This window comes from Elephantulus edwardii, unplaced genomic scaffold (assembly GCF_000299155.1).
Source record: "Elephantulus edwardii isolate Elephantulus edwardi_28Jun2011 unplaced genomic scaffold, EleEdw1.0 scaffold00006, whole genome shotgun sequence".
Classification (NCBI taxonomy): domain Eukaryota; kingdom Metazoa; phylum Chordata; class Mammalia; order Macroscelidea; family Macroscelididae; genus Elephantulus; species Elephantulus edwardii.
The window spans coordinates 5,552,057-5,563,936 of record NW_006399756.1 but is presented as its reverse complement, the minus strand read 5'-3'; the positions used below and the strand labels follow the sequence as shown (position 1 = coordinate 5,563,936).

Below are 11,880 nucleotides of genomic sequence, written 5' to 3'. Positions count from 1 at the left end.
AGCGGACCAAAGTTGCCAGCAAGTGGACTGGGGCTTCTGGTGAGGCCGTGTGTTAGAGGAGAACTGGGTTTTCCTTGGCAGGTTCCTCAGACGTAGGTCACCAGGCCTTTCTTCCTGGTGCCTCTGGGTGGGTGCTGCCAGCTTTTCCACCAACAGTAGAGTCTGCTGACCACAGCATGGCCTGAGCTACACTGCTCATCCTCAGGGCAGTCTCCTCCTGGCACCGAGGGCCTGGGCGGGGAGAGTCAGCAGCACCTCCCAGGTGGGTGGAAGGATGCAACACCTCAGTCAAGCTGAGGCTGGTGACCACCTTTGCCCCACCCCAGGGATGCTGTGATTCCACTGAAGGGAGCTGAGCTCTCCCCGCAACCGGCCGCAGGTCAGAGAGGACAATGACCAGCACATCTCCCCTCTCGGGCCGTGGATCAGAGATGTCAGTACATCTCAGGTGTGACCTCCAGCCCCCCCCACCCCAGTCTTCTCCCTTAAGCTTCGAGGACAGAAGACCAGAGTCAGTGTGGAGCCCACCCTGGTTCACTGCAACCCTGTGAGTTCACTTGGTTTCCAGGGCTGATTTCCAGAAGTGGGTCACCAGGTATTGTTTGGGAGGCACCTCTGAAGAGATGTGGACTCCCAGACACCTGGGGAGACCCGAGGGGTACAGAACACCTCAGCTGAGGTCTCCTTCCCTCTGCTCCCCCACACGTCTGGGCAACAAGGTCGTGTCTGCCTGCAAGGCCACAGAGAAATCGGAGGGAAAGGGGGACAGACAGTCAGCATCCCGTCCCCCTCTAGACGGCTCCCTCAGACTTCGTGGCGGGAGCGGGAGCCGGAGCCGGAGCCAGAGCGTGCCTGGGCCTCGCAGCCAGCAGTCCTGACACACACCCACGGCCAGCCAGCCCGGGAGACCGGCCAAAGCCTTGCTCTGTGTGCAGGATGCCCCATCCTGGACTCCTTGCCTCCTCCAGGCTCCTCGCAGCTGGACACTGCCCTCTTCATCCTCAAGACAACAGGACAACAATCCTGGGGCCCCAGGGCTGGTCACTGCGCCAGCACCTGGTGACCAGGGACAGTAATGAGAACACAGTGGGGAGGCCAGGACAGCGAGTCCCCCGCCCTCACCTTGCTTCCACCAGCAGCTCTACACCCGCTCTGCACACCTGCCCCAGGGACCCCCAGACCCTCACTGACAGTTGCCCACTTCCCCTTCCCCTCCCCCTCCCCTCCTGTCCCCATCAGCTGCTTTGCACACATTCTGCATTCATGACCCAGGGACCCCAGATCCTCACTGACAGCTGCCTACCCTTGTCCCTCCCCTTCACCCCCCCCCACGGCCCTGTCCCTGCACTGCTGCCCCCCTAGGTCGCATCCCAGACACCTCAGGGGGACCACAGGCAATCTGATGCAGCCAGGGCCAGATCGTGTGCCTGCTGTTTTCATCCCAAGTGCGGAAAGGGGAGAACTCCCCTCAACAATCGGCCATTTCATCGCGCTGCTCCCCCTTCATCCCAGCAAGCCTGTGCTGACTCACCAGGAGAAAGCAGGACTTCCAGGAAGCTGGGCTGGCAGGAGACAGCGTGGCCGACAGCCTGACTCACCAGGAGAGAGCAGGGCTTCCAAGAAGCTGGGCTGACAGGAGACAGGGCGGCCCACAGCCTGAGCCCAACGGCCTAAGGCCCAAAGCCTGAGGCCACGCTCTCGCCATGATTCCATTACCACCTGGTGGCGGGACCAAGAGCCAAAAGGGGACCTTCCCCTCCACCATGAAGCCAGGAGACCATGGTAGGCGGTGCTGGCCGTCACTGCCAGCTCGGCTACCTGGGTGCTGGGCCCAGCTTACAGCGGTAGATGCTAAGGGTCCTCACGGCCAGAGACCACCCCGGCTGCTGGAAGCCTGCTCCGCTCCTGACCCAGTATCAATGGGGCCAGACAGCCAGCTCAAGAAGGGAGTCTGAGCGATGCAGTTAGAATGCTTAGTCCTATGAAGAACTTCCAAAGTCCTTCCCAAAGTCTGACTTTAACGAGAGAATCCAGCGAACAGCCCAATTCCTTCAAATAAGGGATGACAGTTATTAACAAGCCATGGTCGTTGAGGACATGAGTAAAACAGTGCAGCTCTGTTCTAACCTTATTATAACAAAAGAGACACACTGGGTGTGGAAAGTCACTCATCAGCATTAAAAACCAAACCAAAAAGCAAACACAGAATCAGCCATGCGGATGGGGAGGGGCAGACAGTGGTAACACAAAACAGACTCACCTCTCACTCCTCATAACGATTCTTCCACAGACGTAGCCAATCAGATGATGTGTGTGTGTGTGTGTGTGTGTGCATGTGTGTGTATGTGTATGTGTGTATGTGTATATGTGTGTGTTTGTGTATGTGTGTGTGTGCGTGATTCTTATGCCGTCCATGTGGTGAGACCCACATGTAAAGTGGCTATTCTGTTTCTTATAAAAGGTACTTGTGCTGAATAAATCATTGAACATACAAGATTCAATCTTTCTATTTCCAGCCTGATTCTTCTCACCAAGTCCTTATTTAACACGAACTTAATGTGGATCGTAACAAATTATGGCCAATATTGAGAAGAACAGGTATCCCACAACATTTAATTGACTCATGTGAAACCTATACTAGACTGAGAAGCTTCTGTGAAAACAGAGCAAGGGGACACTGCATGATTTAAAATTAAGAAATGCATGCGTCAAGGTCGTATCCCTTCTCCATGTCTATGCAATCTGTATGCTGAGCAAATTCTTTGAGAAGCTGGACTCTGCGAAGAGGAATTGTGGCATCAGGATTAGAAGAAGACTCATCAATAACCTTCAGTATGTAGATGGCACAACCTCGACTGCTGACAGTGAGGACTTGAAACAGTTGCTGCAGAAGCTCAAACAGTGCAGCCTCCAATATTATATCTCAACATCAAGAAAACAAAATTCTTACCACTGGACCAATAGGCAACATCATGACAGCTGGAGAAAAGATTGAAAATGTCAATGATTTCATCTTACTTGAATCCAGAATTAGCACTAGCAGTCAGGAGGTCAGGAGACATACAGCACTGGGAAAGTCCACAGTCAGGGACCTCTCTAAAGGTCCTTGAGAAGCAAGGATATTAGTTAGTTTCAGGACAAAAGTGGGCCAGATTCAGACCATGACCATCTTTCCAATTACTTGCTCTGCATCTGAGAGCTAGACAGTGAATGACAGAAGAAAAACTGATGTCTTTAAGTCGTGGTGTTGACAGAGAGTACTGACTATCCCACAGACTGCCAAAAGAACAGACAATGTCTTGGAGAAGGTGACTCCAGAATGCTTGTTGGAGGCAAAAATGAAGTTTCTTTCCACATACTTACGGCATGTTGCCAGGAAAGGACTTTCCCTGGAGAATGACATCATGCTGGGAAAGGTGGAGGGACGGCGAAGGAGATGAAGACCTTCAACCAGGTAGAGTGACAGAGTGACTGCAGCAGTGGCCTGGAGCACGTCAGAGATTGTGAGGAGGCTCAGGGTAGGACTGGGTTCAGATCTGTCGTTCACAGGGTCGCAATGAGTCGCACTCAATGGCACCTAATAACAATAACCACCACTCCTCTCAGCAAGCGCTGGTAGTCCAGGGCTAAGGAATTGTGCTGCCTATCCAAAGGCAAGTAGTTCAAATCCATCAGCTGCTCTGAGGGACAAGATGCGTAATCTCCCTCCACGCCTTTTACAGCCCCTGAAAAGCTGCTGGAGGGTCAGCTGTGAGTTTGTTCCAACTAAAGGCAACTAACAACAACACCACCACTCGACAATTTCATTTCACTCGGATCCCCAATCATCACTCGTGGCAACAGCAGTCATCAAAAGACATGATGTATTGGGCAAATCTGTCGTTAAGGACCTCTCCAAATGCTAAAGAACAGTGATGTCAGTGTAAAGATTAAGGTGCACTTAATCCAAGCCTCAGAAGGCTCAGACGCGGGTGACATGATGGCACACAACAACAACAATCCAAGCCATGGTATGTTTTTCTTCTTCTTCTTCTTCTTCTTCTTATTATTATTATTATTTTTCATTACCGTTTACAGAGACTTTGGATTTCCATTCACTCATTATTGCATTTTTTCCCCTGCCCACCCTTACCTTCCAATTCACTCTTCTCTTTGAAAAGTAAATTTTTTTTTAATTCTTTCATTGTTATACAATCCCTCCCCCCGAGTCAAGCCATGGTGTTTTCAATTGCTAGCTATACCTCTGAAAGCCAGACAATGATTAGATACGACAGAAGAAGAGCAGAAGAGTTTGAACCGCAGTGTTGGAGAGGAGTCCTGACCGTCGCATGGACTGTCAGAAGGATGAACAAATCCATCTTGAAGAAAGTGTAACCAGGCAAGGATGGGGAAACTTTGCCTCACGTACTTGAGTGTACTGTCAGGAGGGCCAGTCTTAGGAAAAGGAAGCCATGCTGGACAGAGGGAGAATCAGAGAGAGAGAGGAAGACCCTCAACAAGATAGACTGACCACTCCAGTGGACTTGAGGCTATCTGAGATGGTAAGGCTGACCCAGGCCAGGACCCAGCTCAGATCTGTTGTTCAGAGTCACTATGAGCCCTTGGGGAACTCAACAAAGCGAGGCAACAGACAACAGCTACTCAGTTCACGGAGCCCTTTTGTTGGAAGGTGTTAAGTGTTGTGCTGGTAATGGAAGACTGGTGGTTCAATTCCACCAGCCACTCCGTCTCTTCTTACAAAGATTTATGCAAATCCAAGGGGTCAGTGTAGACTATCTGGCAGGAGGTGGTTCCCTGTCTTCTCGCTCCAGCTCAGACTCCTCTGTTGATTCCGGAGATGTTAAGACTCGCCATCAGTTTGCATAGGAGGTGAGCTCTTTGCAGGCACTTCTGCACCGGGTTCCAGCCCAGCCTCGCTCCTTAGTACGAGCAGCACCACTTGCATGGACTCGGCCACCAGAGCTCCCCAGGACTGAGAGAACTTTAGTGACATAAATTCACTTCCTGAAAGGTGTCCTGAAACAGTCTCAAAGGAGTCAGGCCCTGCATTCAAATGTTAGGGAAGGGCTTGGGGAATTCTCTAAGGATCCTGGAAAAACAAACAGCTTGTGTCAGGATCTTTATATAAAAATGGCTCTTAGCTGATATCACAGATTGGACTATTAAAAAAAAAGAATCTTAAAAATAAACAGAAAGTCAGCGCAGTCTCTCCTAGAGGATTCGTACTCAGTTTAACTTCATGTCTCAGACATGAAGTTAGCGGACCAGGTTGCTATTCCAGATTCTTCAGCAAACAACTGCACACACACACACACTCTCCATGCAACACACAATGTGAACAGGAAACTAATGTGATGGCAGCTGTGGTTTGCAAGGGCCATAGAACACATGTGTTATTTTCCTGAAACTGCAGTGATGGTTTCTACAAGGAGGAGAACATGAGAGAAGAAAGCAGAGGCTTCCCCACAACCCACCCCGTCGGGGAGAGTGAGCAGACAAGTCTGTGCCCAGCACACACCAGGGCTGATGGGTCTTACCTACGTAACTCATTCTTGCCCTGGCAATCCCGATCATGAAGTTCAGACGCTCCTGGGAGCACCTATCCATCCACTTTATACACAGGACAAAAGACGTGAGTCTCCACATCGAGAAGACGAAGGTCATCTATCAACGTCTTGATAGATGGAGAAAAGATAGAAATTATCAATGATTTCACAATCAACACTGCCTAACAGCAGTTGGGAGATCAGGAGATATATTGCACTCGGCAAATCTGCTGTAGGGATCTTTCTAAACGACTGAGGAGGAATGATGTCAGTCTGGAGACTAAAGAGTACCTGAGTCAGGCCACCATCTCTCCAATCACTTGCTATGCATCTGAGAGCTGGACAGAGAATAAGGATGACAGAAGAACTGATGCCTTTGGGTCGTGGGACTGGAGAAGAATATAGAATATCCCGTGGATTGCCGGGGGTGGGGGTGTGGAATCCAAATAGATAAGTCTTGGGAAAAATGAAAGTGAAGTCAGCTTGCTCCTTGGAGACAAGCATGGTGAAACTTTATCTCACATATTTTGGGCATGTTGCTAGGAGAGGCTATTTCTTGGAGGAGAATATCAAGCTTGGAAAGGTAGAGGGTTGGCGAGAGAGAGGAAGATCCTCACTGAGATGGATTGACAAAGGGTCTGCAGCAATGTGTCAGAGATGATGAGGACAGGACAGGGTTCACATCTGTTGTTGTTATAATTGCACCTGGAGCTCCGGCTGACACACTTTGGACTTACTGTCAGCCAGGATGAGATGGACTGACACAGTAACTGAGGTAATGGTGATAGGTGTGTCGGAGTCAGTGACTGGCTCAGGGAAGGACAGGCTTCAGAGCTATTGTGTCTAGGGTCACTATGAGTCACAGGCGAATGGACAGCACATAACAACAATTCAACAACAACAATACCCAGTCCCAGGGTGTTGACTTGGATCCATACACAACACTCATGGAAGCAGCAGTCAGAGCCACAAACACTTTGCATTGATCAAATGGTTAAGACTTTTTTAAAGTGCTACAGAGCAAGGATGTCAGATTAAAGATTAAGGTGTGCTTGACACAACCAACAATATTTTCAACTGCTTCATATGCATGTGAAAGTTGGACAATGAATAAGGAAGACTGAAGAATCATTTTTCATAGTCATATTTATTTCCATGTTTGTTGTTAAAAGCTAGTGCTCTTACTCCCAAACACACATTTACAAATAGTGGCCATCACATTATGATGATCTTAGAGGACAGACTGCAGAATTGGAGCCACCCAGGTGGTTTTAGCTACACAGCTTTTTTGGGGGCAGAGTGGGAAACCAGTGTCCCCTGTACTTTCATGCATCCAGTTCTGCCCTGGCTGTTCCCATTCAGAGAGGCACTCCAGTTCTGAAGAGGGTCCCATGCATGGGTGGGTGCTGGGGCAGCCATGACCACAGCAGGGGACATAGCAGGAGACCGCTCACTCCCTGGTCTCGACTAAGGCAGCCACTTCCTCCCAAAGCCTGTGCCAGGCATCTGTGGTGCACAAGCCGAGGCAGGGCTGCCAAGTGCAGGAGGGCCCAGGACTCTGATGTTTAAAGGAGATGGGAGTGGTGCTAAGAAAGTGATGGATTTTGATTCCTAGAATTTGATGAAAAAATGTCCTTCAGGGATGGAGGCCATGTGAGCATGTCAGGTCCCATGGCCTGAGAGGGGAGGGGGTTTGGGGTGATTAGATATCAGGGGTCAAATCAGAGGTAAAAGATGAAGGGGTTGTGCTGGGGGGTTGACTGGGGGGGCTGGCCGCAGGCTTGCTGTCCGTCTGTGTGGTTTGAGTTGGTAATTCAGGAAGCTAAGTTTTCCTTTCCAGACCATAAAAAAATCAACAGCAGATGAAGTGCTTTTGTAGAATGAAGATAACCTGAAATTTAATGACCTGTCCGGTGTCTGAAGTCAACCCCGCCCGCACGTGGCCTGCAGGGCACCGTCACACGGCGTTCCTCTGAAGGAGCTGGTCCAGAAGTTGCTGCAGAGGCAGAGAAAGAGCCGTGGGGTTCATGCCAGCCCTGGACACTGCCCCAGAGGGCACACTTGCGGGCACACCTGCGGGCACTCCCGGGAGCACACCTGAGGGCACACCCAAGGGCACCACCTGTGGGCACACCCGGGAGCACACCTGAGGGCACACCCAAGGGCAGATCTGCAGGCACCACCTATTGGCACCACCTATGGGTGCACCTTGGCACCAGCGGCTAGGAAATTAAAAGGCGCATTGCCATGGGAAAGTCTGCTGTTAGGGACCTCTCCGAAGTACTGAAGAGCAATGGTGTCTCTCTGGACACTAAGGTGTGTCTGATACAGGCTATGGTCTTTGCAATCACTTGTTATGCATCAGAGAGTTAGACAATGACCAAGGAGGATAGAAGGCGAATTGATGCCTTTCGGCTGTGGTGCTGGAGAAGAGTGCTGAGAGTGCCATGGACTGCTAGGAAAACAAACAGATTTGTCCTGGAAAGGGTTAAACCGGGAGGCTCCTTGGAGGCAAGGATTCTGAGGCTCCGTCTAACATACTTTGGCCATGTTGTGAGGAGAGACCGGTCCTTGGAGATGGACATCATGCTTGGGAGGGTGGAGGGACAGCGCAGGAGGGGAAGGCCCCCTATGAGGTGGATTGATTCTATGACTGGGGTAATCGGGATGGGAGTGTCAGAGACAGTGTGACTGGCACAGAACAGAGCAGAGTTTAGGGCTGTTGTACATAGGGTTGCTATGAGTCGCAAGCGACTCGACGACACAGAACAACAACATAACAACATGGGTGCACCTGGGAGCACCACCTGTGGGTGTACCTGTGGGCACACCCAAGGGCAGACCTGCAGACACCACCTATTTGCACCACCTGTGGGCACACCCTGGGGCTCACCTGAGGGTACACCTACAGGCACCACCTACAGGCACTACCTGTGGGCACACCCGGGGCACACCTGAGGGTACGCCTGTGGGCACACCAGGGGGCACCACCTGCGGGCACAACCAGCTACCTTTTTGAAGACTTCGGCTCGCAGTCTGTTACTCTGTAAGATCACCCTTTTCTTTTGCTCTTCTTTCTTCTTTTTAACTTCTGGCAGGTTATTATAGATTCTGAAACAGACCCAGGGAAGGGTTTGAGCGGCAGCACATCACATGCCTGTAGCAGGGAGCGTCCTGTCTTGTTCTTGGTGCTGGTGTTTCAAAGGGAAGATGAGTTGCAAGCAAGCTAACACGGAGACATGGGACATCAAAACCAAGGGCTTCCCCGACAGTCACAGCAGCAGGCTGCATGGCAGCTGGAGCCCTGGTCACAGGCTCCTGAGCAGGGGAACCTAGCCATGGGCACAAAGGAGGCAAAACCGGCAGGCCACTGGTGTGCCTAGAGGCCACTGTTCTTGCCTTTCCAATCGCCATCTTAAGGAACCACAAGTTTGCAGAGTGAGTGACTTCTCACTGATTACTACTGCAGGGTTTGCCCTCAGATAAAGACCTCTTTGGAAGTGCACTGTGCTCTGTTTGGAAATGCATTGATCTCTGGCAGCTTTTAGAGACAGTGGGGCTTCTCTGTATGATGCTGTGACAATGGAGACACGAGATGACGTGCTGTTTCTGTAGGACACTGGCAGGGGCTCTGGTGGATGAGCCCACAGGGAGGGGCAGGCTCTCTGATGGCTGGAATCCACCAGCAGCTCCTTGAGAGAAAGATGGGGCATTTCCTCTGTGCAGTGGACAGCTGCGGAGACCAGCTGGAGGGTCAGCTCTCAGCAGGTTCACACTTCACAGAATTGAGGCAGATAGGACTGTACAAAACAAGGGGGAAGCCTCATTTAAACGGTGCATTTTAGAGACTAATGAAATAGAGCTACTTTCCAGTCCATTCGGACTCAGTGACCCCACCGGACGGAGAACTGCCCCACAGGGTTTCGGCTGACCACTGGGGTAGCCACTCAATGCTTATTGCATAGGTTAACCAGGGCTCCTTGAATGAATCCTGAAGTCCCAATATTGTTTCACTAATGGTATCCAACAAACGTGGACAGAGAGTGGGGTGGAGCTCCCCGATCAAAACAGGCTTGGAAGGAGGAGTGGCATCCACTTCCATAATAGCTTGCCTCCGGAAACCCTATGAACCCAGAGAGAGGATGAAAAGACACTCCTTCATAGGGTCGCTATGAGTCGCCTGCGACTCGACGGCACTTAACAGCAACAACAATGGTATCCAATGTCCACATGCAAAGTGCTAAGGACAGGACAGTGAGTGGCAAGTGAGGGGTGTGCAGATAGGAGTTTCCACACCGTTTCTCTGCAAACGCTTTTAAAGAATGATGTCTCCTGAAGACGACCTTTTCCACTCCCATTGTGCCGTCTTACCCCTTGGCAGGAAAGAAGCAGGAAACACACTAAGGTGCCAGAACTGATCCTGGAATAAGCACATGGTGACGGGCGTGACTCTAGCACCTGGCACCTGTATTTTTCCCTAAGCTGCTTCCACCAGGATCCAAGGGGCCTGGTGACACAGCGTGTAAAGTACTGGGTTGCTAACCTAGAGGTCTGGAGTTCAAACCCACTAGCTGCTCTGTGGGAGAAGGAGGGGCAGTCTCCCGTGAAGATTTTCAACCTCAGAACTGGATGGGGGGCTTGCTCGGCTTCACAGCCGACTTGGTGGCACTGGGTTTGGGTTTGGGGAGGGGGAGCCCAAGATCTGGCTAAATTTTTTCTCTTCACTAAATTGAAAGGGAATGCTTTGGGGCATAGTAGACACAATATTGATACTTCAGTAGCAGAAAGGGAATGCTTTGGGGCATAGTAGACACAAGTGGGAGCAGAAGATCTGGTTGAACTTTTTCTTCACTCTATTGAGAGGGAGTGCTTTGGGGTACAGCAGACACAGCCTGCCTTGTCAAAATCCAGCCGGCTTGGACAACTCTTTAGTAGAATGCAGTTAAGAAGGTTGTAAACGGAACCTTTGGTTCATCCTCACTTCATCCTTTACACAGACTGCAGATGGTGACCTGAAGACAGTGAGGTCGTTGGGGAGTTGGGGGCACACTTTGCCTGGGCAGGACAGAGGTACCCACCTTGTCCCAGTGGCTCTTCTATGTGCCCTAGTAATTAGATTTTATTATTATAACTCCTGTTAATGCCAAATACTTTCATAATTTTAAGGAGCTTTGGTGGTACAGTGAGTTATGGGTTGTGCTGTTAACCAGAAGATCAGTGGTTTGAATCCAGCAGTCTCTCTGAGACAGAGAGAGAGAGAGAGAGAGAGAGAGAGAGAGAGAGACGGGTGACTAGTCTCCTCATATAAAGACTTGAGACTAAAAAAAAACCCCATCTCATTGTTGTTGAGTCAGAACTGATCTTCAGTGGGATTTTGGAGGCTGCAATCACACAGAGGGGTCTGACCATCTATCCCCCGTGGAGTCATCGGTGGATGTGGAGGCCAGAGAGGTACCATTCTGGGTCAGCAGCACATATCCCCACCGACGAGGCCCCTGGAGGCCACCAGGGCTCAGACAGACAGCAGACAGTTGCCATGAGCGGGAACCAGCTTGGCGGCAGGGCCTCTGCCAGCATTTCATGTGCATGGAGCTGGCAGGCACAGTGTAGCCACTGGGAGTTGGTGAGGGGGCAGGTCTGGGAAGGAATGGCAGGTGCTGGGGCTGTGACAGGGAGAGGGATCCCAGCCTCCAGCCTGCAGCCCCTCTGCGGACTCCCAGCCCCCAGGGACCACTGGTGTCCAAGCAGGGACCCTTCTCTCCAAGGCTCTGCCGAAGCCAAGGCTGCTGGGAGAAACAACCCTCTCCTCCTCAAAAAAGCAACCTCAAAAAGTGTGGGTGACAAATGTCGCCTGTCAGGCACCCCAGGAGCCGGGGAGGAAGAGCCCCAGTCAGGGTCAGAGACGCGCCCTGAGACCAATTACTGGGTCGTTTCAGGATCCAAGACCCAGCGCTTTCCTATGCCTGTTCCAAAAGTGGCATTAACATTCAGAGCGCTAGGTGCCAAGGTGTCCCTTCAGCTGGCTGTGCAGGGCTCTGGCCAGGAAGAACCTCAGAACTGCGTCAAGCCACGACGCTGACTCACAGCGACCCTCCAGCCCGTTTCCGGACTGCAAACCTTAGCAGAAGCAGTCTGCCTCACCGCTCTCCCTGGAGGGACTGGTGGGTTCAAACCGCCAGCCTTTGGCTAGCAGCCCAAGGCTTAACTCACTATGCCACCAGGACCCTTCAGAACTGAAATACAAACCCAGAAATCGAGTTCCTTTTGGATTCCTCTGCCACCCTCCACCCCCCCCCCCCACTGTGAGGAGACCCCACCATCCGCTGGGGATTAT

At 51.3% G+C, this 11,880-nt stretch overlaps 1 protein-coding gene across 1 annotated transcript in view; it reads right to left on the bottom strand.

Annotated features, from left to right (window-relative positions):
* Positions 1–7,503: 7,503 nt before the first annotated feature.
* LOC102845478 (chromosome unknown open reading frame, human C10orf90) overlaps positions 7,504–11,880 on the bottom strand; it is a 66,685-nt gene continuing 62,308 nt past the window's right edge. The window contains exons 7-8 of the mRNA XM_006880130.1: positions 8,558–8,657; positions 7,504–7,542 (exon numbers count right to left, since the gene is read on the bottom strand). Coding sequence (XP_006880192.1) covers positions 7,504–7,542; positions 8,558–8,657 — 139 coding nt within the window. The remainder of the gene's footprint in view (positions 7,543–8,557; positions 8,658–11,880) is intronic.